The following is a 26,111-nucleotide window of genomic DNA, read 5'->3' as shown; positions in this document are numbered from 1 at the left end:
GTTCGGCATACAGGACTCGGTCCTGGTGACCACGGATGCAAGCCTCTGAGGGTGGGGGGGCAGTTACTCAGGGAAGAAACTTCCAAGGACTGTGGTCAAGTCAGGAGACTTGTCTGCACATCAATATCCTGGAACTAAGGGCAATGTACAACGCCCTGAGTTAAGCGGAGCCTCTGCTCCGAGACCAACCAGTGCTGATCCAGTCAGACAACATCACTGCGGTCGCCCATGTAAATCGCCAGGGCGGCACAAGAAGCAGGGTGGCAATGGCGGAAGCCACCAGGATTCTTCGTTGGGCGGAGAATCACGTACAAGCACTGTCAGCAGTGTTCATTCCGGGAGTGGACAACTGGGAAGCAGACTTCCTCAGCAGACACGACCTTCACACGGGAGAGTGGGGACTTCATCAAGAAGTCTTCTCGCAGATTGTAAATCGATGGGAACTGCCACAGGTGGACAGGATGGCGTCCCGTCTCAACATAAGAAAAAGAGGTGGGAGAACAATACTCATTGTTCCGGATTGGCCAAGAAGAACCAGTACCCGGAACTGCAAGAGATGCTCTCAGAGGACCCGTGGCCTCTGCCTCTCAGACAGGACCTGTTGCAACAGGGGTCCTGTCTGTTCCAAGACTTACCACGGCTGCGTTTCACGGCATGGCGGTTGAACGCCGGATGCTAGCGGAGAAAGGCATACCGGATGAGGTAATTCCTACGCTGATAAAGGCTAGAAAGAACGTGACAGCTCCACATTATCACCGTATATGGCGAAAATATGTTGCTTGGTGTGAGGCCAGGAATGCCCCTACAGAGGAATTCCAGCTGGGCCGTTTACTTCACTTCCTAGAGTCAGGAGGGAATTTTGGCCTAAAATTGGGTTCCATTAAGGTCCAGATTTCGTCCCTATCCATTTTCTTTCAAAAGGAGTTGACTTCTCTATCTGAAGTTCAGACGTTTGTAAAGGGAGTGCTACATATTCAACCCCCTTTTGTGCCTCCAGTGGCACCTTGGGATCTTAACGTGGTGTTGAGTTTCCTGAAATCACACTGGTTTGAACCACTCAAAACGGTGGAGTTCAAATATCTCAGGTGGAAGGTGGTCATGCTATTAGCCTTGGCTTTGGCTAGGCGGGTGTCAGAGTTGGCGGCTTTGTCACATAAAATAAACCAACCTATTGTGGTGCCTGTGGCTACTACTGACTTGGAGGATTCCGAGTTGCTTGATGTAGTCAGGGCTTTGAAGGTTTATGTAGCCAGAACGGCTAGGGTCAGGAAAACAAAGTCTTTGTTTATCCTGTATGCTTCCAACTAGCTTGGTGCTCCTGCTTCAAAGCAGACTATTGCTCGCTGGATCTGTAACACGATTCAGCAGGCTCATTCTGCGACTGGATTGCCCTGCCAAAATCAGTTATGGCCCATTCCACTAGGAAGGTGGGCTCTTCTTGGGCTGATGCCCAAGGGGTCTCGGCACTACAGCTTTGCCGAGCGGCTACTTGGTCAGTGTCACAACTGAGGGCCTGAGCTGACGGGAGGCAGCCTCAGTTGTAGGGGCTGAGATGTAACGGAACCTGGGAGGTTGTATCAGACCCCTAGACATGTAAGTACATGTAGAAGAATTGCCCGAAGGCGTGACCACGACAACCAGGGTAAAAGTCAATGATGTTTATTATGACATACTCCGTAACACAGCAGCAAATAAAAGCAAACAAACTCAGCAGGGAATAATACAGTTCCTGGGTACTACAGGGTGGCAAGGGCCACAGGGCTCTGGTAGTGTGAGACAGTTCTTATAATCTTCTAGTTGGAAAGTCCTTACCAGGCCCGACTGTAGCAATGGAGATAGCCCAGGATCGTACCAGCTGGTGTTCCAGGAAAAGCTGGGCTGCTGTGGGTAAAATGGCTGCTGTGGGTACTGGCTGAAACCAGACTGATGTTGGCACGGAGTGGATACTGGCTGGAACCAGTTAAATAATGGAATGTAGCTTGAGAGCGATGAAATATGGAATGATGTGTGGAGCTTGAGAGCGGTGAAATAATAATACCAAAGGTGAATGGTAATCTGCAGAAAAGGGTACCGGCACTTTAAGAAGAGCTGACCTCTGCTGGATGCTGGAAGCAGGTGGATCTGTGGCTGGAAGCAGATGAGTCCAAATGGATAGGAGAGTCAGGCTACACCGCAGGTGGAAGGCTGGAGCGGGTCTCTTTAGTGGAGGTTTGGAAATAGGATCTGGAACCTGGAAAACAACCACAGGAGAGAGACAAACTGGAACTAGGTTTGACAACCAAAGCACTGACGCCCTCCTTGCTCAGGCACAGAATATTTATACCTGCAGCAAGGAAGGGATTGGCTAGGCAATTATGCAGATTAACAATGCAGACAGCAGATTGGTGGAAATGAACAGATGACAGAATCCAAGATGGCTGCGCCCATGCAGACACTTGGAGGGAAGTTTGGTTTGTAATCCATGTGGGAATCAAAACAGTAATGGCGGCGCCGGCCACAGGAGACAGGGGACGCCAGACTGATAAGTGCACATTTAACCACGCGGGCACAGCGGAGGCCGCGGCTGACGTAATCACCACTCTGACATTCTGCATGTAGAAACTCAGGAACAGCGGCGGAGGACGCGGGAGACGCCATTCCGGATGTCACAGACGTTGCGGTGACCGCGTCTCAGAGTGACAGGAGAGGAGGCAGGAATGTGGACATCAGTAGAACAGATGGGATCCGGTCCTGGAACGCTGAGCCAGCCTTAGGAGGCATCTGAAGGGTAAGTAATGGCGTCCAGATACCCGGATCGTGACAGCACACCCCCCCCCCCCCCTTTAGGAGTGGCCCCAGGACACTTCTTTGGCTTTTGAGGAAACTTGGAATGGAATTTCCGGACCAAGGCAGGTGCATGGACATCAGAAGCATTGGTCCATGAGCGTTCTTCAGGGCCGTAACCCTTCCAGTCAATAAGATACTGTAATTGACCGTAACGGTGACGCGAGTCCATGATCTTGGCCACTTCATACTCAACGCCTCGTTGAGTTTGGACTTTCGGAGTTGGAGGAAGTGAGGAATGTAACCGATTCAGGATCAGCGGTTTCAACAGGGAAACATGGAATGTCCTGGGTATTTTTAAGAAGGGAGGTAACAGAAGTCTGTAAGCAACAGGATTGATGACTTGCTCAATTTTGAAAGGACCAATGTAGCGAGGTGCAAACTTCATACTGGGAACTCTTAACCTCAAATTCTTCGTGGATAACCATACCCAATCACCCACCTTGAGAGCAGGAACCGCTCTACGCTTCTTGTCCGCAAACTTCTTATACCTGAACGATGCCTTGAGCAGAGCTGCTCGTACATTCTTCCAGTTGTTTGCAAACTGATGCAAGGTGATATCCACTGCTGGAACAGAAGTTGCTGGGAGAGGTTGGAATTCAGGAACTTTAGGATGGAATCCATAGTTAGTGAAGAATGGTGTTGAATAAGATGAGGAATGATACTGGCTGTTATGACAGAACTCGGCCCAGGGAAGTAATTGAACCCAGTCATCTTGAGAGGAAGACACATAGATGCGGAGGAAGGCCTCCAAGTCCTGATTCACCCTCTCAGTTTGACCATTGGTCAGAGGATGGTAAGCCGTGGAAAACTTTAGTTTGACTTGGAGGACTTGACATAAACTTCGCCAGAATTTGGCTGTGAATTGGACTCCTCGATCTGAGATAATTTCTTCAGGAAGACCGTGAAGTCGGAAGATCTCTTGTATGAACACTTGAGCCAACTTGGAAGCTGACGGAAGACTGGTGAGAGGAATGAAGTGTGCCATCTTGGTGAACCGGTCAACTACCACCCAGATGGTATTGAACTTGTTACACATGGGTAAGTCTGTAATGAAATCCATCGGCAAATGGGTCCATGGTCGACGGGGAACGGATAGTGGAACCAGTTGCCCCGCAGGCGACTGGCGGGATACTTTATGTTGGGCACACTTTGGGCAAGATGTAATAAACTCCATGACGTCCTTTCTCAGAGTTTGCCACCAATAGGACCTAGAGATAAACTCCAGGGTTTTTTGGATATCTGTATGTCCGGCAAAACGGGAAGCATGGGCCCAATGCATGAGCTTCTTCCTTAGCACCGGCTTCACAAAACTTTTCCCTAGTGGGGGCGTAGAGTCCATCCCTACCGTGGAGAATGCCAACGGATTAATAATAGGATGCTTGTCTGAAGACTCTGACTCATTTTCTTGCTCCCAAGAGCGGGAAAGGGCATCGGCCTTGCGATTCTGAGAGCCCGGACAAAACTGGAGCTTAAAGTCGAACCTGGAAAAGAAAAGTGCCCATCTGGCCTGACGAGGGTTGAGACATTGTGCGCCTTTCAGATATAAAAGATTCTTGTGGTCGGTAAGTATGGTGATTGAATGTGAAGCTCCCTCCAACAGATATCTCCACTCCTCTAGAGCGAGCTTGATGGCTAGCAACTCCTGGTCGCCAATGGCATAGTTGCGCTCAGCTGGGGAGAACTTCCGGGAGAAGAAACTGCAAGGGTGTAAATGGCCATCTTTAGCCCTCTGAGATAACACCGCTCCAACTCCAACAGAGGAGGCATCCACCTCTAAGATGAAAGGAGAGTCGACGTTGGGCTGCCTCAGAACTGGTGCAGAGATGAACCGTTGTTATAAAAGATGAAAAGCTTGCGTAGCTTCTTCAGACCACTTAGACGGGTTAGCACCCTTCTTAGTTAAAGCAGTAATAGGCGCCACAATGGTGGAAAAGTCTAGTATAAACTTTCTGTAATAATTGGCGAACCCTAAGAACCTCTGGACCCCTTTGAGGGTTAAGGGTATCGGCCAATTCTGGATTGCTTGTAGTTTCTCAGGATCCATCTCTTGTCCGGAACCGGACACAATGTAACCTAGAAACGGAATGGACTTAACTTCAAAGACGCATTTCTCTAATTTGCAATAGAGATGATTGACACGGAGACGGGACAGAACCTCTTTTACCCAAAAACGATGTTCCTCTAAATTGTTGGCAAAAATGAGGATATCATCTAGATAGACCACGACATGACGGTATAAAATGTCTCTGAAGATCTCATTGACAAAATGCTGGAAGATAGCTGGAGCATTGCTCAATCCGAAGGGCATGACGAGGTACTCATAATGTCCGTCAAGGGTGTTAAAGGCGGTCTTCCACTCGTCACCCTCACGGATCCGGATGAGAATGTATGCACCTCTCAAGTCCAGCTTTGTGAAGATGGTAGCTCCACTAACTCTTATCAAAGAGCTCAGTAATCAGAGGTAGTGGATAGCGGTTCTTGATGGTAATGTCGTTCAGACCTCTGTAGTCGATGCACGGCCGCAGACCACCATCTTTTTTCTTTACGAAAAGGAAGCCTGCGCCAGCTGGAGAAGAGGAAGGTCGAATGAACCCCTTTGCTAGGTTCTCTTTAATGTATTCCTCCATAGAATGCGTCTCAGGCAGAGACAACGGGTAAGTTCGGCCTCGAGGTGGAACCTTCCCTGGAACGAAATCAATCGGGCAGTCCCATTCTCTATGAGGAGGAAGGATACCAGCAGAAGCTTTACTGAACACATCCGTGAAATCTTGATATGGAGGAGGTGGAACATCAGACGACCTGGGGGAGGACGAACAGACAGGCAATACTTTAAACAAACATGTCTCAGCACAGGAGGGACCCCATGCCAGAATCTGCGTAGTCGTCCAATCAATAGATGGATTGTGAAGACGGAGCCATGGAAGGCCCAGGACCACAGGATGTGTGGCTCTTAAAATCACTAAAAAAGAAATAAATTCGGAATGAAGAACTCTCACTCTCAGACGAACTGGTAGAGTCCTTAGGGAAATAACTGCATCAAAAATCTTGCTGCCATCCACGGCAATTAAGGAGATGGACGAAGGAAGTCTCTCGGTGGGTAGGGACCACCGTTTAACATAGGCTTCGGTAATAAAGTTCCCAGCTGCTCCGAAATCAAGGAGGGCAATGACGTTCCGATAACGTTGAGCAACTTGAAGCGAGACTGGGAGATTACAATCATGAGGAGATGGAGAGGAGATCATTACTCCTAGCCGGCCCTCTCCTTGGCGAGCTAGGATTTGGAGTTTCCCGGACGTTTGGAACAGGCATTAATGGTGTGAGATGGAGCTGCACAATAAAGACAAAGAGACTCAGAGAGACGTCTTCGGGGCTCAGCAGGAGTTAAACGGGAGCGGCCAATTTGCATGGGCTCGTCTTTAGATGGTGACAGTTGGCGAGGAGGAGGAGCAGAAGATTTTGGAGCAGATGATCTTTCACGCTCAGTTGCTCTCTCTCTGAAACGTAAATCAACTTTCGTGCAGAGTGAGATTAGCTCATCTAACTTGGAAGGTAGCTAACTCATCTTTAATACGCTCAGATAAGCCATGCCAGAATGCAGCATACAGGGCCTCGTCGTTCCATGCCAGTTCGGATGCCAGGATCTGGAACTGTATAAGATATTGTCCTACAGTACGTGATCCCTGGCGTAAACGGAGAATCTCAGATGAAGCTGAAGTTGCCTGGCTCGTCGAAGATACGCCTGAATGTTGACACGAATGCAGTGTAGGAGGATAGCAGGGTGTCGGACCTCTCCCATAACGGTGATGCCCAATCAAGGGCTGAACCACTGAGAAGAGAGATAATGTAGGCAATTTTTGTATGGTCACTGGGAAAATTGCCAGGTTGTAGCTCAAACTGAATCTCACACTGGTTGAGAAATCCCCTGCAGAATCTTGGAGATCCGTCAAATTTTGCTGGCGTTGGAAGATGAAGACGTGGAGCAGAAATGGGTAAGGTGGGTGGGGTTATAGCTGGAGTCACTGTGGTTGACGCACCGGACGCGCCTGATCCACGGAGGGTTGTCTGAATCCCATCCAGCCGAGTAGAGAGATCCTGGAGACAGCGGATGATGTGGCCTTGTGCAGCCTCCTGATGTTCAAGTCGGGCTGCCAGTTCTTGCATCGGCCTGGCCGCTTGATCCTGGTCTCCGGCTGGATTCATATGGTCAGTGCTTACTGTCACAACTGAGGGCCTGAGCTGACGGGAGGCAGCCTCAGTTGTAGGGGCTGAGATGTAACTTAACCTGGGAGGTTGTATCAGACCCCTAGACATGTAAGTACATGTAGAAGAATTGCCCGAAGGCGTGACCACGACAACCAGGGTAAAAGTCAATTATGTTTATTATGGAGATAGCCCAGGATCGTACCAGCTGGTGTTTCAGGAAAAGCTGGGCTGCTGTGGGTAAAACTGTTGCTGTGGGTACTGGCTGAAACCAGACTGATGTTGGCACGGAGTGAATACTGGCTGGAACCAGTTAAATAATGGAATGTAGCTTGAGAGCGATGAAATATGGAATGATGTGTGGAGCTTGAGAGCGGTGAAATAATAATACCAAAGGTGAATGGTAATCTGCAGAAAAGGGTACCGGCACTTTAAGAAGAGCTGACCTCTGCTGGATGCTGGAAGCAGGTGGATCTGTGGCTGGAAGCAGATGAGTCCAAATGGATAGGAGAGTCAGGCTACACCGCAGGTGGAAGGCTGGAGCGGGTCTCTTTAGTGGAGGTTTGGAAATAGGATCTGGAACCTGGAAAAAACCACAGGAGAGAGACAAACTGGAACTAGGTTTGACAACCAAAGCACTGACGCCCTCCTTGCTCAGGCACAGAATATTTATATTGGCTAGGCAATTATGCAGATTAACAATGCAGACAGCAGATTGGTGGAAATGAACAGATGACAGAATCCAAGATGGCTGCGCCCATGCAGACACTTGGAGGGAAGTTTGGTTTGTAATCCATGTGGGAATCAAAACAGTAATGGCGGCGCCGGCCACAGGAGACGGGACGCCAGACTGATAAGTGCACATTTAACCACGCGGGCACAGCGGAGGCCGCGGCTGACGTAATCACCACTCTGACATTCTGCATGTAGAAACTGAGGAACACCGGCGGAGGCCGCGGGAGACGCCATTCCAGGTGTAACAGGCGTTGCGGTGACCGCGTCTCAGAGTGACAGGAGAGGAGGCAGCAATGTGGACATCAGTATAACAGATGGGATCCGGTCCTGGAACGCTGAGCCAGCCTTAGGAGGCATCTGAAGGGTAAGTAATGGCGTCCAGATACCCGGATCGTGACAGTCAGGTTCGAACACTTTTTCAAGGTTCTACAAGTGTGATACCCTGGCCTAGGAGGACCTTGTGTTTGCTCAATCGGTGCTGTAGAGTCATCCGCACTCTCCCGCCCGTTTGAGAGCTTTGGTATAATCCCCCTGGTCCTTACGGAGTCCCCGGCATCCACTAGGACGTTAGAGAAAATAAGATTTTACTTACCGGTAAATCTATTTCTCGTTGTCCGTAGTGGATGCTGGGCACCCGTACCAAGTGCGGACTTCTTCTGCAATGCTTGTACATAGTTATTGCATAAATAAGGGTTATGTTATGGTTGCATCAGGGTTGACCTGTTGCTCTGTTGTTGTTCATACTGTTGACTGGGTATGTTTATCTCAAGTTATACGGTGTGATTGGTGTGGCTGGTATGAATCTTGCCCTGGATTACCAAAATCCTTTCCTTTTACTGTCAGCTCTTCCGGGCACAGTTTCTCTAACTGAGGTCTGGAGGAGGGGCATAGAGGGAGGAGCCAGAGCACACCAGAATCTATATTCTTTCTTAAAGTGCCCATGTCTCCGGCTGAGCCCGTCTATTCCCCATTGTCCTTACGGAGTCCCCAGCATCCACTGCGGACTACGAGAAATAGATTTACCGGTAAGTAAAATCTTATTTTTCGAGTGTTCAAATTCAAGATGGAATCACTGAGAACAGTGATAGCAAGTTTGGAGAAGGGGGAGTTTCTGGTATCCCTGGATGTCAAGGATGCAATACAGTACCTGCATATCCCAATATGGCCACCTCATGAAGCGTTCCTCCGATTCGCTGTACTGGACCAACACTTTCAGTTTCAGAACTTACCCTTTGGTCTCTCCACAGCCCCAGGGGTATTCATGAAGGTCATGGCAGAGATGATGCTGCAATTGCGCATGATGGGTGTCAACATAATCCCATACCTGGATGATCTCCTGATAAAGGCTATGTCCCAAGAACAACTGCTGTGCAGCATCAACTTGACTACTCGACTGCTTACGGATCACGGATGGTTCCTCAATTTCAAGAAATCTCACCTGGAACCAACGCAGAGAATTCAGTTCCTGTGAAAGATCCTGGATACGGATATGTTGTCTCAGAAGGTTTACCTTCCAATGGACAAGGCCATGACTATTCAGTCTATGGTCCGTTTGGTATTAAAACCACGCTGGACCTCAATTCATCTTTGCATTCGCTTGCTGGGAAAGATGGTAGCCTCTTACGAGGCAATACAGTATGGCCGGTTTCATGCACGGCCATTTCAACTGGATCTGTTGGACAAATGGTCGGCTACTCACCTATGCATGCATCAGAATATAACCATGTCGCTGAAAGCAAAGATATCCCTACTATGTTGTCTACAAGTCTCCCATCTTGTGGAGGGTCGGAGTTTCAATACCCAGTCTTGGACTCTGTTAATAACGGATGCCAGCCTCCGGGGTTGGGGGGCTGTGACCCAAGTAGCGCAGTTCCAGGAGGAATGGTTGTGTCAAGAATCTGCACATCCATTCAACATCCTGGAACTCAGAGCAATTTACAGTGCTCTCCTGCAAGCCTCATACCTCCTTCGGGATCAGGCCATCCAGGTGCAGTCGGACAACGCCACGGCAGTGGCGTACATCAATCGACGGAGGAACAAGAAGCAGGGCCGCAATGCGAGTGGTGTCAAGAATATTCCTCTGGGCGATAGCCAACACAAGGGCCATCTCTGCCATATACATTCCAGAAGTGGATAACTGGGAAGCGGACTTCCTAAGCAGGCACGACCTCCATCCGGGGGAATGGGGCCTTCACCCTCAGGTTTTTCAACAACTGATTTACCGGTGGGGCTGTCCGCAAATAGACCTGATGGCTTCTCGTCTCAACAAGAAGCTCCGTCGTTACTGCTCCAGAACAAGGGACCCGCAGGCGATAACCGTGGACGCTCTGATGATACAATAGACTTACCAGTTCGTGTACCTGTTTCCTCCACTTCCTCTCATTCCGAGAGTTTTAAAAAGAATCAAAAAGGAAAGAGTTCAGGCAATTCTAATTGCCCCAGATTGGCCTCGACGGGCCTGGTATGCGGACCTCCTGACTTTGGCTCAGGAGGAACCCTGGCCTCTGCCGCTACGCAAGGACCTTCTTCAACAAGTACCGTTTGTCTATCCAGACTTACAGCGGCTACGTTTGATGGCTTGGAAGGAGAGGGAGATTTTGACTAAAAAGGGTCTCCCATCCAAGGTTATTTCGACTATGGTCCAGGCCCATAAGGTGGTTGCATCCAAACATTACCACCGTATTTGGAAAATATATGTTTCTTGGCACAAGGGTAGAAAATATTCCCCTGTGGAATTTTGTCTGGGCCGGTTTCTACTGTTCCTGCAAGCAGGCGTGGATAAGGGCCTAAGATTAGGCTCTATCAAGGTTCAGATTTTGTCTCTATCTTCTTCCAGAAACAACTGGCGATACTTCCAGAAGTACAGACCTTTCTAAAGGGGGTTATGCACATTCAACCGCCCTTTGTCCCTCCCTTCGCTCCGTGGGACCTCAATGTGGCATTGACCTTTCTCCAGTCCGACTGGTTTGAACCCTTGCATAGGGTAGACTTGAACGTGGAAGACAGTAATGTTACTGGCTTTAGATTCTGCTTGACGGGTGTCGGAATTGAGGGCCTTATCCTTTAAGAGCCCGTAATTGATCATTCATGAGGATAGGGAGGAGCTCAGAACTTGCCCGCACTTTTTGCCGAAGGTAGTGTCTGCCTTTCATGTGAATCAACCGATTGTGGTTCCAGTGCTATCCGACACTTCCATTGCTCCAAAGTCCCTGGATGTGGTTAAGGCTATGAAGATCTACATCAAAAGGACTGCTCGTCTCAAGAAGTCTTATTCGCTTTTTGTCCTTTATGATGCTACTAAAATTGGTCGCCCTGCCTCTAAGCAGTCCATTGCTAGGTGGCTCAAATTGACTATTCAACAAGCCTATACTTTAGCAGCTCTACCGCTGCCGGTTCTACTCAGGCCCACTCCACAAGGTCGGTGGGTTCTTGCTGGGTGGTTGACCGAGGTGTCTTGTCCTTACAGTTGTGCCGGGCAGTACTTGGTCTGGTTTGAACATGTTTGTAAAGTTCGACACCTTGGCCAAGGATGACCTTCAGTTTGGTCAGGCGGTTATGCAAGGGTCTCGGCACTCTCCAACCCGTTCTGGGAGCTTTGGGACATCCCCATGGTAATCTTCAATTCCCAGTATCCACCAGGACGTTGGAGAAAGGGGGAATTTAATACCTACCGGTAATTCCTTTTCAATTAGTCCGTAGTGGATACTGGGCGCCCGCCTCAGTGCTTCGTTTCCTGCTTACCTGGTCATAATTGTTCTTGGTTGGGTTTGCTGTTTTTTTTCCTGTTCCATGTTGAATTAGCGCTGCTACCCTTTTATAGTAAGCGTTGCTTTCCTCTGTTCTGATTAGCTCTGATATCTTTGTTATTGTGTGCATTGGTTCGTTACCTCACCGCTGTTTGTGTTATATCCTTCTCTCAAAGTATGTCCGTCTCCTCGGGCACAGTTTTCCTAGACCGAGTCTGCTAGGAGGGGCATAGAGGGGAGTAGCCAGCACACACTATTAATTTCTTAAAGTGCCAGGCTCCAGTGGGCCCGATCTATACCCCATTGTAATGTTCAATTCCCAGTATCCACTACAGACTAAGAGAACAGGAGTTACCGATAGGTATTAAATACCCCTTTTATCTTTAAATATATATATATATATATATATATATATATATAAATTAGGCTAGAAACCACAGCACTCATACATCTGTGGTGCCAGTTCTATTTGTGACCACACCATTTAAATTATAAAAATCATACAAATTCAGCACTCACCTAATAACACTTCAAACTGTAATTCATCTGAATTCAAGGAATGTTCCAAAATATTGCAATAGTTTGTTAAGCTGACCAGCCCCGTCACGGCCATTCCCTGTTGTGCCCTACGCTGTGTTTCAGAAATCTGAGCTTTGATGTCAGGCATCTTTTGGATTTTTACTCTTTTTTAAAGAGACGGTAACCACACCGAGCATATCCGTTAATAAACACCTGTGGAATTTCTTAAGATTTAATTTACATATGGACAATAGAGGTGAAAGAAAAAGTGCGAGCACAAAAATGTTATATAAACAATAGGCTAGAACCCACAGCACTCATACATTTGTAGTGCCAGTGGTATGTGTGACCACACCATTTAAATAAACAAATCATACAAATTCAGCACTCACCTAATATTAACACTTCAAACAGTAATTCATGGGAATTCAGGAAATGTTCCAAAATATTGCAATAATTTATGATGACCAGCCCCTTCACGGCCATTCCCTGTTGGTCAGTCCCTACACTGACTTCAAGTCACTGACCAAATGTGTATGGCCGTGACGGGGCTGCTCAGCTGAACAAACTTGCAATATTTTGGAACTAACATTCCCTGAATTCAGATGAATTACAGAAGTGTTAATATTAGGTGAGTGCTGAATTTGTATGATTTTTTTATATATTTATTATAATGCAATTTGTTCTTTGTAGCACATGTAACATTTACAAAATAAAAAGTTTACAGCTGATACAGGATAGATGACCGTATATATTTTGTTATTATTCAGGTATAACATTGAGTAACCCAGGACTCGGTGCTGTCAGTGATGTTACAGAAGATGAGAGAACCTTTCCCACTAGTCCACCTGAAGCCATACTCGTCACTGCTGAACTCTCCTCTCTTATATTACATTTCAAGGAACCAACTATAATCGGAGATGGAGCCACAATAACTGAGTATAAAGTCGAATACAAGGAAAAAGATGAAAAGCAGGATGGGAGGTGGCTGGAATATAGATCAGGAAGGAAAGTAGAGTTTTGTATTATTGAGGGGCTAAAGCCAATGACATCCTACATAATACGTGTGTCAGCCATATGTGGTGACTCTGGGGCCAGTGCTCCCAGTGATGAGATTGTAATTATGACAAAAAAGGAAGGATCCTATTATGACAAACATCAACATATTAAAGAAAATATGATGCTAGCAAAGGGAACAGAAGAGGGAAATCCTTCCATATATCAGCTGAACACAGATCTTTGTGACTCTGGATATCGTAAGTACAGTTTGGGAAAAGAAAACCTACAGATACATAATAAAGTTATTTTATTAGTAGGAGCTACAGGATCAGGAAAAACAACCCTGATCAATGGGATGGCCAACTACATCTTGGGTGTGGACTGGAAAGATGACTTTAGGTTCAAACTTGTACACGAGGTAACAGGCAAATCTCAAGCTCACAGCCAGACCTCTCTAGTTACAGCCTACAAGATGAACCATGAAAGTGGCTACAGAATCCCTTATTCCCTCACCATTATAGACACACCAGGGTTTGGAGACACAAGAGGAATAGAGCAGGACAAGAAGATCACAGATGACATAGATGCATTTTTTACAGCAGACAATGGCATTGATCAGGTTGATGCTGTGTGCTTTGTAGTACAGTCATCTTTAGCTCGGCTGACACACACCCAGAAATATATTTTCAATTCTGTGTTTTCTATCTTTGGGAAAGATATCAGAGACAACATAATGATCCTGATCAACTTCTCAGATGGTGCAAAACCTCCAGTACTACAAGCCATCAGAGATGCTGGCATCCCCTGCCCTGTGGACAGTAATGGTGACCCTGTTCACTTCAAGTTCAACAATTCAGCTTTATTCGCTTGCAATCAGGCCAGTAACATGAGCTTTGATGAGATGTTCTGGATGATGGGGGAGCAAAGTATGGGAACATTTTTCAGTGAACTTTGTAAAATAGAAACAACAAGTCTGATGCTGACCAAGGAAGTCCTCAGGGAAAGGAAACAGCTTGAGATTAATGTTCAGGCCTTACAGCCACAGATAACGGCTGGGCTAATGAAACTGGATGAAATCAGAAGGACACAGGAAGCTCTGCAGCAGAACAAGGACCGAATGGCGGCAAATGAGGACTTTGAGTATAAGGTCACCATAACTGTCCCTGTACAGGAAGTGATAACAAGTGGCTTCATAACCAACTGCCAGCAATGTCACTTTACCTGTCACTATCCCTGTGGGGTTGCTAATGACAAAAGAAAATATAAGTGTGCTGCTATGTCAGATGGATACTGTAGACAATGCCCAGGTAAATGTATCTGGAATGTTCATTTCAATCAGAGGTATAAGTGGGAGTATGTGGCTAAAACAGAAAAAAGAACATACGATGAGTTGAAAAAAAATTATCAAGAAGCTTCTGGAGAGGTGATGACTGCAGAAAGGTTGGTTAAACAATTGAACAGGGATTATCACAAGGTAAAAATAGGAGTGTTTGGTCTTATTGACCAGTCCTCCAAGAGTCTGAAGCGCCTCCGGGAAATTGCTTTGGTACCAAACCCTCTGTCAACCACTGAACACATTGATCTGATAATACAGAGTGAGGAACAAGAAGCCAAACCAGGATATAAGGAGAGAATCCAGTCCCTGATGGAGGTCAGAGAGCAGGCAATGTTGTTAGAGAAGATAGAGAGGGGGGAAGAGTTGCTGTCTGATGAACAGAAAAGCCGTCCCTTTATGGAATTGTGAAATACGTTGAATACTGTGAAGGATACTGTGACAGATAAATTTAACAATGTACTGCTTTCCCTCTCTGGAAAAAGTACACAACAAGTGACATAACATCAACGGTCATTATTTGCAGAAAGTACCAATATGTGTTCATACATAGATACCTACATTCTATAATCTATAGTTTTTATATTTTCTATAATATTGATATTTTTCTTCTCTCTATTTTTCTTTCAAAAGTGTTTTTATTGCAATATGCAGAAGTTATATACAATCGAGCCGTACAAGAAATTGATACATACATTTTCTTACATTTTCTTTCCCCAGTTATAACAATACAGAGAAATACATAAAGATTCATGTTATATGGAAACAAAAATGGCGTTAATTAAAGAACAAATTGTACGACCAAAGACAGTCTCCTAGTCGATCTTTTTGTTAAGCAATACGTGTTCGAGCAATATTTTGCTAGAGATTTCTCCGAGAACATGGATATTGTGCATCTGCGTAACAAATATCACTTTCTTGCAGATATTTTGGACTACCTTGTGGCAGTGATCAATTTAAATTCGAAACACCAAATACAGCGAAATTATAGGGAAAAGAGGAGAAATAAGATTACAGAGGTAAGGGGTTGAGAAATATAGAAGTCTCGAAAGTAGGGGTTAAGGAAAGCAAAGAAGGATAGAAAGGAGGGAAAGAAGAAGGGTAGGGTGGAAGAGAGTGGAAATCCATGCATGTCCACGTCATCCTTCATACTTAAATTTAAAGAGATAGGTGGATCTTGCAAGAATATTCTGATCTCATACCAAAGAGTCATATGGAAACATTTGTGTATTTACTGTCTAATTTCTATGGGTAAGGTATCTATATAACTTTCCCATAAAGAAAAGACATTTTCTCTGACGTCCTAGTGGATGCTGGGAACTCCGTAAGGACCATGGGGAATAGCGGCTCCGCAGGAGTCTGGGCACAACTAAAAGAAAGCTTTTAGACTACCTGGTGTGCACTGGCTCCTCCCACCATGACCCTCCTCCAAGCCTCAGTTAGATTTTTGTGCCCGGCCAAGCTGGATGCACACTAGGGGCTCTCCTGAGCTCTTAGAAAGAAAGTATAATTTAGGTTTTTTATTTCTCTGACGTCCTAGTGGATGCTGGGACTTCCTTAAGGACCATGGGGAATAGCGGCTCCGCAGGAGACTGGGCACATCTAAAGAAAGCTTTAGGACTAGCTGGTGTGCACTGGCTCCTCCCCCTATGACCCTCCTCCAAGCCTCAGTTAGATTTCTGTGCCCGAACGAGAAGGGTGCATACTAGGTGGCTCTCCTGAGCTGCTTAGTGTAAAGTTAGTTTTAGGTTTTTTATTTTCAGTGAGACCTGCTGGCAACAGGCTCACTGCATCGAGGGACTAAGGGGAGAAGAAGCGAACTCACCTGCGTGCAGAGTGGATTGGGCTTCTTAGGCTACTGGACATTAGCTCCAGAGGGACGATCACAGGTTCAGCCTGGATGGGTCCCGGAGCCGCACCGCCGGCCCCTTTACAGAGCCAGAAGCCTGAAGAGATCCGGAAAAATCGGCGGCAGAAGACATCCTGTCTTCAATAAGGTAGCGCACAGCACCGCAGCTGTGCGCCATTGCTCTCAGCACACTTCACACTCCGGTCACTGAGGGTGCAGGGCGCTGGGTGGGGGCGCCCTGAGACGCAATGAAAACACCTTAGATGGCAAAAGATGCATCACATATAGCTCCTGGGCTATATGGATGCATTTACCCATGCCAAAAATGTACAGAAAAACGGGAGATAAGGCCGCCGATAAGGGGGCGGAGCCTATCTCCTCAGCACACTGGCGCCATTTTCCCTCACAGCTCCGTTGGAGGGAAGCTCCCTGTCTCTCCCCTGCAGTCACTACACTACAGAAAGGGTTAAAAAAAAGAGAGGGGGGCACAAATTAGGCGCAGTATAAAACAATACAGGAGCTATAAGGGGAAAAACACTTATATAAGGTTATCCCTGTATATATATAGCGCTCTGGTGTGTGCTGGCAAACTCTCCCTCTGTCTCCCCAAAGGGCTAGTGGGGTCCTGTCCTCTGTCAGAGCATTCCCTGTGTGTGTGCTGTGTGTCGGTATGTTTGTGTCGACATGTATGAGGAGAAAAATGATGTGGAGACGGAGCAGAGTGTCTGTTATAGTGATGTCACCCCCTAGGGGGTCGACACCTGAGTGGATGTACGGTTGAAAATTACGTGACAGTGTCAGCTCTGTATAAAAGACAGTTGTTGACATGAGACAGCCGGCTACTCAGCTTGTGTATGTCCAGACGTCTCATAGGCCGTCAGGGGCTCTAAAGCGCCCGTTACCTCAGATGGCAGATACAGACGCCGACACGGATACTGACTCCTGTGTCGACGGTGAAGAGACAACCGTGTTTTCCAATAGGGCCACACGTTACATGATTGAGGCAAAGGAAAATGGTTACACATTTCTGATAATATGAGTACCACCAAAAAGGGGTATTATGTTGGTGAGGAAAAACTACTTGTAGTTTTCCTGAATCTGAGAAATAAAATGAGGTGTGTGATGATGCGTGGGTTTCCCCCCGATAACAATTGATAATTTCTAAAAAGTTATTGGCAGTATACCTTTTCCCACCAGAGGTTAGGGTGCGTTGGGAAACACCCCCTAGGGGGGATAAGGCGCTCACACGCTTGCAAGAACAAGGGCTCTACCCTCTCCTGAGATGGCCGCCCTTAAGGATCCTGCTGATAGAAAGCAGGAGGGTATCCTAAAATGTATTTACACACATACTGGTGTTATACTGCGACCAGTAATCGCCTCAGCCTGGATGTGCAGTGCTGGGTTGGCGTGGTCGGATTCCCTGACTGGAAATATTGATATCCTAGATAAGGACAGTATATTATTGCCTATAGAGCAATTAAAAGATGCATTTCTATATATGCATGATGCACAGCGGAATATTTGCCGACTGGCATCAAGTATAAGTGTGTTGTCCAATTCTACCAGTAAAGTGGTCAGGTGATGCGGATTCCAAACGGCATTTGGAAGTATTGCCTTAAAAAAGGGGACATTTGGGGTCGGTCTTTCAGACCGGGTGGCCACGGCAACAGCTGGGATATCCACGTTTGTACCCCAGGTCGCCTCTCAAAATAAGACGCCGTATTATCAGGCGCAGTCCTTGTTGGCAAGCGGACAAAAGGGTTCCTCTTTTCTGCTCGTGACAGAGGGAGAGGAAAAAGGCTGCGGAGATCAGCCAGTTCCCAGGAACAGAAACCCTTTCCCGCCTCTGCCAAGCTCTCAAACGCTAGGGCTTTACAAGCTCAGGCACAGTGGGGGCCCGTTCTCAATGAATTTCAGTGCGCAGTGGGCTCACTCGCAAGTAGACCCCTGGATCCTTCAGGTAATATTTCAGGGGTACAAATTGGAATTCGAGACGTATTCCCCTCGCCGTTTCCAAAAGTCTGTTTTACCGACGTCTCCCGCTGACAGGGAGGCAGTTTTGGAAGCCATTCACAAGCTGTATTCCCAGCAGGTGAAAATCAAGGTACCCCTCCTGCAACAGGGAACGGGGTATTATTCCACACTATTGTGGTACCGAAGCCAGACGGCTCGGTGAGACCGATTCTAAAATCTTTGAACACTGACATACAGAGGTTCAAATTCAAGATTGAGTCACTCAGAACAGTGATTGCGAACCTGGAAGAAGGGGATTACATGATGTCTCGGGACATCAAGGATGCTTACCTTCATGTCAAAAATTTACCCTTCTCACCAAGGGTATCTCAGGTTATGGTACAGAACTGTCACTATCAGTTCAGACGCTGCCGTAGGGATGGTCCACGGCACCCCGGGTCTTTACTGAAGTAATGACCGAAATGATTATATTCCTTCGAAGGAAGGGAATTTTAGTTATCCTTTACTTGGACGATTCCCTGATAAGGGTAAGATCCAGGGAACAGTTGGAGGTCGGTGTAGCACTATCTCAGGTAGTGTTGCGGCAGCACGATTGGATTCTCAATATTCCAAAATCGCAGCTGGTTCCGACGACTTGTCTTCTGTTCCTAGGGATGATCCTGGACACAGTCCAGAAAGAAGGTGTTTCTCCCGGAGGAGAAAGCCAGGGAGTTATCCGAGCTAGTCAGGAACCTCCTAAAACCAAACCAAGTCTCAGTGCATCAATGCACAAGGGTTCTGGGTAAAAATGGTGGCTTCCTACGAAGCAATCCCATTCGGCAGATTCCACGCAAGAACTTTCCAGTGGAACCTACTGGACAAATGGTCCGGGTCGCATCTTCAGATGCATCAGCGGATAACCCGGTCACCAAGGACAAGGGTGTCCCTCCTGTGGTGGTTGCAGAGTGCTCATCTTCTAGAGGGCCGCAGATTCGGCATTCAGGACTGGGTCCTGGTGACCACGGATGCCAGCCTGCGAGGCTGGGGAGCAGTCACACAGGGAAGGAATATCCAGGGCTTATGGTCAAGCCTGGAGACATCACTTCACATAAATATCCTGGAACTAAGGGCCATTTACAATGCCCTAAGTCAAGCAAAGCCTCTGCTTCAGGGTCAACCGGTATTGATCCAGTCGGACAACATCACGGCTGTCGCCCACGTAAACAGACAGGGCGGCACAAGAAGCAGGAGGACAATGGCAGAAGCTGCAAGGATTCTCCGCTGGGCGGAAAATCATGTGATAGCACTGTCAGCAGTGTTCATTCCGGGAGTGGACAACTGGGAAGCAGACTTCCTTAGCAGTCACGACCTCCACCCGGGGGAGTGGGGACTTCACCCAGAAGTCTTCCAACTGATTGTAAACCGTTGGGAAAAACCAAAGGTGGACATGATGGCGTCCCGTCTCAACAAGAAACTGAACAGATATTGCGCAAGGTCAAGGGACCCTCAGGCAATAACGGTGGACGCTCTGGTAACACCGTGGGTGTACCAGTCGGTGTATGTGTTCCCTCCTCTGCCTCTCATACCAAAAGTACTGAGAATCATAAGAAAGAGAGGAGTAAGAACTATACTCGTGGCGCCGGATTGGCCAAGAAGAACTTGGTACCCGGAACTGCAAGAGATGCTCACGGAGGATCCGTGGCCTTTACCTCTAAGAAAGGACCTGCTCCAGCAGGGACCTTGTCTGTTCCAAGACTTACCGCGGCTGCGTTTGACGGCATGGCGGTTGAACGCCGGATCCTGATGGAAAAAGGCATTCCAGATGAAGTCATCCCTACCCTGATCAAAGCCAGGAAGGATGTAACCGCGAAACATTATAACCGCATTTTGCAAAAATATGTTGCGTGGTGTGAGGCCAAGAAGGCCCCACAGAGGAATTTCAACTGGGTCGTTTCTTACATTTCCTGCAAGCAGGACTGTCTATGGGCCTAAAATTAGGATCCATTAAGGTTCAAATTTCGGCCCTGTCGATTTTCTTCCAGAAAGAACTGGCTTCAGTACCTGAAGTTCAGACGTTTGTCAAGGGGGTACTGCATATACAGCCTCCTTTTGTGCCACCAGTGGCACTTTGGGATCTCAATGTAGTTTTTAGGGTTCCTAAAATCACATTGGTTTGAACCACTCACCACTGTGGACTTGAAATATCTCACATGGAAAGTGGTAATGCTGTTAGCCCTGGCTTCAGCCAGGCGTGTCTCAGAATGGGCGGCTTTATCATATAAAAGCCCTTAACTAATTTTTCATTCAGACAGGGCAGAATTGAGGACTCGTCAGGCTCACTGCAACGAGGGACTAAGGGGAGAAGAAGCGAACCTACCTGCTTGCAGCTAGCTTGGGCTTCTTAGGCTACTGGACACCATTAGCTCCAGAGGGATCGACCGCATGGAACTGGCCTTGGTGTTCGGACCCGGAGCCGCGCCGCCGTCCCCCTTACAGAGCCAGAAGCAAGAAGAAGTCCGGAAAATCGGCGGCATGAAGACTTCTGTCTTCACCAAGGTAGCGCACAGCACTGCAGCTGTGCGCCATTGCTCCTCATACACACTTCACACTCCGATCACTGAGGGTGCAGGGCGCTGGGGGGGGCGCCCTGAGCAGCAATAAAAACACCTTGGCTGGCAAAACAATCACAATATATAGCCCCAGAGGCTATATATGTGATAATTACCCCTGCCAGAATCCTTAAAAAAGCGGGAGAAGAGTCCGCGAAAAAGGGGCGGAGCTATCTCCCTCAGCACACTGGCGCCATTTCTCCCCCACAGTTCCGCTGGAAGGAAGCTCCCTGGCTCTCCCCTGCAGTCTACACTATAGAAAAGGGTAAAAAAGAGAGGGGGGGCACTAAATTTAGGCGCAGTAAATATAGCAGCTATAGGGGACATCATTCAGTTAGTCCCTGCATTATATAGCACTCTGGTGTGTGCTGGCATACTCTCTCTCTGTCTCCCCAAAGGGCTTCTGTGGGGTCCTGTCCTCTGTTAGAGCATTCCCGGTGTGTGTGCGGTGTGTCGGTACGGCTGTGTCGACATGTTTGATGAGGAAAATTATGTGGAGGCGGAGCAGATGCCTATAGAAGTGATGTCACCCCCTGCGGGGCAGACACCTGCGTGGATGGTTTTATGGAAGGAATTACGTGCAAGTGTCGACTCCTTACACAAAAAAATTTGACGACATGCCAAATGCGGGACAGCCGGCTTCTCAGCTCGTGCCTGCCCAGGTGTCTCAAAGGCCATCAGGGGCTGTAAAACGCCCGCTACCTCAGATGGCAGACGCAGATGTTGACACGGATACTGATACCAGTGTCGACGACGATGAGTCAAATCTAATGTCCACTAGGGCCATTCGTTGCATGATTGAGGCAATGAAGGAGGTATTACACATTTCGGATATAAACCCAAGTACCACTAAAAAGGGTATTATGTTTGGGGAGAAAAAAATACCCGTAGTTTTTCCCCATCTGAAGAATTAAATGAAGTGTGTGAAGAAGCGTGGGCTTTCCCCGATAAAAGATTGGTAATCCCTAAAAAATTACTAATGGCGTTCCCTTTCCCACCAGAGGATAGGGCACGTTGGGAAACACCTCCTAGGGTGGATAAAGCGCTCACACGTTTGTCTAAAAAGGTGGCACTTCCGTCTCCGGATACGGCCGCCCTAAAGGAGCCTGCGGATAGAAAGCAGGAGGCGATCCTGAAGGCTGTATATACACACTCAGGCATTATACTTAGACCAGCTATTGCGTCAGCATGGATGTGCAGTGCTGCCGCTGCATGGTTAGATTCCCTGTCAGGAAATATTGACACCCTAGACAGGGACACTATTCTCCTAACCATAGAGCATATAAAAGACTCAGTCTTATACATGAGAGATGCACAGAGGGAAATCTGCCGGCTGGCATCTAAAATAAGTGCATTGTCCATTTCTGCTAGGAGAGGCTTATGGACTCGGCAGTGGACAGGGGATGCAGATTCCAAAAGGCACATGGAAGTTTTGCCTTATAAGGGTGAGGAGTTATTCGGGGATGGTCTCTCAGACCTAGTTTCCACAGCGACAGCTGGGAAATCAGCATTTTTACCCCAGGTTCCCTCACAGCCTAAAAAAGCGCAGTTTTAACAAGTACAGTCCTTTCGGACCCAGAGAAACAGGTGAGGAAAAGGCGGGTCCTTTCTGTCCAGAGGCAGAGTTAGGGGAAAAAGGCTGCAACAAACAGCAGGTTCCCAGGAGCAAAAGTCCTCCCCCACTTCTTCCAAGTCCGCCGCATGACGGTGGGGCTCCACAGGCGGAGCCAGGTACGGTGGGGGGCCGTCTCAAAAATTTCAGCGATCAGTGGGCTCGCTCACAGGTGGATCCCTGGATCTTGTAAGTAGTATCTCAGGGGTACAAACTGGAATTCGAGGAGTCTCCCCCCCCCCCCCCCCCGCCGTTTCCTCAAATCTGCCTTGCCGACGACTCCCTCAGGCAGGGAGGTTGTGCTAGAGGCAATTCACAAGCTGTATTCCCAGCAGGTGATAGTCAAGGTGCCCCTACTTCAACAAGGACGGGGTTACTATTCCACACTGTTTGTGGTACCGAAACCGGACGGTTCGGTGAGACCCATTTTAAATTTGAAATCCTTGAACACATACATAAAAAAGTTCAAGTTCAAGATGGAATCGCTCAGGGCGGTTATTGCAAGCCTGGACGAGGGGGATTACATGGTATCCCTGGACATCAAGGATGCTTACCTGCATGTCCCCATTTATCATCCTCACCAGGAGTACCTCAGATTTGCGGTACAAAATTGCCATTACCAATTCCAGACGCTGCCGTTTGGACTGTCCACGACACCGAGGGTGTTTACCAAGGTAATGGCGGAAATGATGATACTCCTTCGAAAAAAGGGAGTTTTAATTATCCCGTACTTGGACGATCTCCTAATAAAGGCGAGATCCAGTGAGCAGTTGTTGGTAGGAGTAGCACTATCTCAGGAGGTGCTACACCAGCACGGTTGGATTCTGAATATTCCAAAGTCACAGCTGGTTCCGACGACACGCCTACTGTTCCTGGGAATGATTTTGGACACATTCCAGAAAAAAGTTTCTCCCGGAGGAGAAAGCCCAGGAGCTGTCATCTCTAGTCAGAGACCTCCTGAAACCAAAACAGGTGTCGGTGCATCACTGCACGCGAGTCCTGGGAAAGATGGTGGCTTCTTACGAAGCAATTCCTTTCGGCAGGTTCCATGCCAGAATCTTTCAGTGGGACCTGTTGGACCAATGGTCCGGATCACATCTTCAGATGCATCGTCTAATAACCCTGTCTCCAAGAACCAGGATGTCTCTGTTGTGGTGGCTGCAGAGTGCTCATCTCCTAGAGGGCCGCAGATTCGGCATACAGGACTGGGTCCTGGTGACCACGGATGCCAGCCTTCGAGGCTGGGGGGCAGTCACACAGGGAAGAAACTTCCAAGGACTATGGTCGAGTCAGGAGACTTCCTTGCACATAAATATTCTAGAACTAAGGGCCATTTACAATGCCCTAAGTCAGGCAAAACCCTTGCTTCTACACCAGCCGGTACTGATCCAGTCAGACATCACGGCGGTCGCCCATGTAAACCGACAGGGCGGCACAAGAAGCAGGACGGCAATGGCAGAAGCCACAAGGATTCTCCGATGGGCGGAAAATCACGTGCTAGCACTGTCAGCAGTGTTCATTCCGGGAGTGGACAACTGGGAAGCAGACTTCCTCAGCAGGCACGACCTCCACCCGGGAGAGTGGGGACTTCATCCAGAAGTCTTCACACTGATTGTAAATCGTTGGGAACGGCCACAGGTGGACATGATGGCGTCCTGCCTAAACAAAAAACTGGAGAGATATTGCGCCAGGTCAAGGGACCCTCAGGCGATAGCGGTGGACGCTCTAGTGACACCGTGGGTGTACCAGTCAGTTTGTGTTCCCTCCTCTACCTCTCATACCAAAGGTACTGAGAATAATAAGAAAACGAGGAGTAAAGACAATACTCGTGGTTCCGGATTGGCCAAGAAGAGCTTGGTACCCGGAACTTCAAGAGATGATCTCAGAGGACCCATGGCCTCTGCCGCTCAGACAGGACCTGCTGCAGCAGGGGCCCTGTCTGTTCCAAGACTTACCGCGGCTGCGTTTGACGGCATGGCGGTTGAACGCCGGATCCTAAAGGAAAAGGGCATTCCGGAGGATGTCATTCCTACGCTGATTAAAGCCAGGAAAGATGTAATGGTAAAACATTATCACCGCATATGGCGGAAATATGTTGCTTGGTGTGAGGCCAATAAGGCCCCAACAGAGGAATTTCAGCTGGGTCGATTTCTGCACTTCCTACAGGCAGGAGTGACTATGGGCCTAAAATTAGGCTCCATAAAGGTACAGATATCGGCTCCTGTCGATTTTTTTCCAAAAAGAACTAGCTTCACTACCTGAAGTTCAGACATTTGTAAAAGGAGTGCTGCATATTCAGCCCCCCTTTGTGCCTCCAGTGGCACCCTGGGATCTCAACGTGGTGTTGAATTTCCTAAAATCACATTGGTTTGAGCCACTAAAGACCGTGGATCTAAAATATCTCACGTGGAAAGTGGTCATGTTATTGGCCTTGGCTTCGGCCAGGCGTGTATCAGAATTGGCTGCTTTGTCATTTAAAAGTCCTTATCTGATTTTCCATATGGATAGGGCAGAATTGAGGACTCGTCCCCAGTTTCCCCCTAAGGTGGTATCTGCTTTTCACTTGAACCAACCTATTGTAGTGCCTGCGGCTACTAGCGACTTGGAGGATTCCAAGTTACTGGACGTAGTCAGGGCCTTGAAAATGTATGTTTCCAGGACGGCTGGAGTCAGGAAAACTGACTCGCTATTTATCCTGTATGCACCCAACAAACTGGGTGCTCCTGCTTCTAAGCAGAATATTGCTCGCTGGATTTGTAGCACAATTCAGCTGGTGCATTCTGCGGCTGAACTGCCGCATCCTAAATCAGTAAAAGCCCATTCTACAAGGAAGGTGGGCTCATCTTGGGCGGCTGCCCGAGGGGTCTCGGCTTTACAACTTTGCCGAGCTGCTACTTGGTCAGGGGCAAACACGTTTGCAAAATTCTACAAATTTGATACCCTGGCTGAGGAGGACCTTGAGTTCTCTCATTCGGTGCTGCAGAGTCATCCGCACTCTCCCGCCCGTTTGGGAGCTTTGGTATAATCCCCATGGTCCTTACGGAGTTCCCAGCATCCACTAGGACGTCAGAGAAAATAAGAATTTACTCACCGGTAATTCTATTTCTCGTAGTCCGTAGTGGATGCTGGGCGCCCGTTCCAAGTGCGGATTGTCTGCAATACTTGTACATAGTTGTTGTTCACAAAAGGGTTATTGTTATGAGCCATCTGTTGAGAGGCTCAGTTAAATTTCATACTGTTAACTGGATATGGTATCACGAGTTATACGGTGTGATTGGTGTGGCTGGTATGGGTCTTACCCGGGATTCAAAATCCTTCCTTATTGTGTCAGCTCTTCTGGGCACAGTATCCTAACTGAGGTTTGGAGGAGGGTCATGGTGGGAGGAGCCAGTGCACACCAGGTAGTCTAAAAGCTTTCTTTTAGTTGTGCCCAGACTCCTGCGGAGCCGCTATTCCCCATGGTCCTTACGGAGTTCCCAGCATTCACTACGGACTACGAGAAATAGAATTACCGGTGAGTAAATTCTTATTTTCAATTTGAGAATCCTTATGGAGTGACCTTAATATGACCTTAAAGGAAAGAAAAGCTCTAGGAGATCTCAAAAAGAATAACAACATCATTATCAAGCCGGGGGGAGGGGTAGTGGTGATGGACCTCAGTAAATATGAGGATGAAGTGATGCGCCATCTTAATGACCCCTCCACTTATAGAAAGGTGAGGAATAATCCA

General features: G+C 47.8%; 1 protein-coding gene across 2 annotated transcripts in view; it reads left to right on the top strand.

Moving 5' to 3' along the window:
* Positions 1-15,164, top strand: part of LOC135054768 (uncharacterized) — a 112,009-nt gene extending 96,845 nt beyond the window's left edge. For both annotated transcript variants that reach the window (XM_063958089.1, XM_063958090.1), the window contains one exon: positions 12,797-15,164. In XM_063958089.1, the coding sequence (XP_063814159.1) occupies positions 12,797-14,769 (1,973 nt within the window). In that variant the 3' untranslated portion in view covers positions 14,770-15,164. The remainder of the gene's footprint in view (positions 1-12,796) is intronic.
* Positions 15,165-26,111: the final 10,947 nt, after the last annotated feature.

Source organism: Pseudophryne corroboree, chromosome 3, assembly GCF_028390025.1.
Source record: "Pseudophryne corroboree isolate aPseCor3 chromosome 3, aPseCor3.hap2, whole genome shotgun sequence".
Taxonomy (NCBI): domain Eukaryota; kingdom Metazoa; phylum Chordata; class Amphibia; order Anura; family Myobatrachidae; genus Pseudophryne; species Pseudophryne corroboree.
The sequence above is the reverse complement of the archived record's forward strand: the minus strand, read 5'-3'. Positions and strand labels throughout refer to the sequence as shown.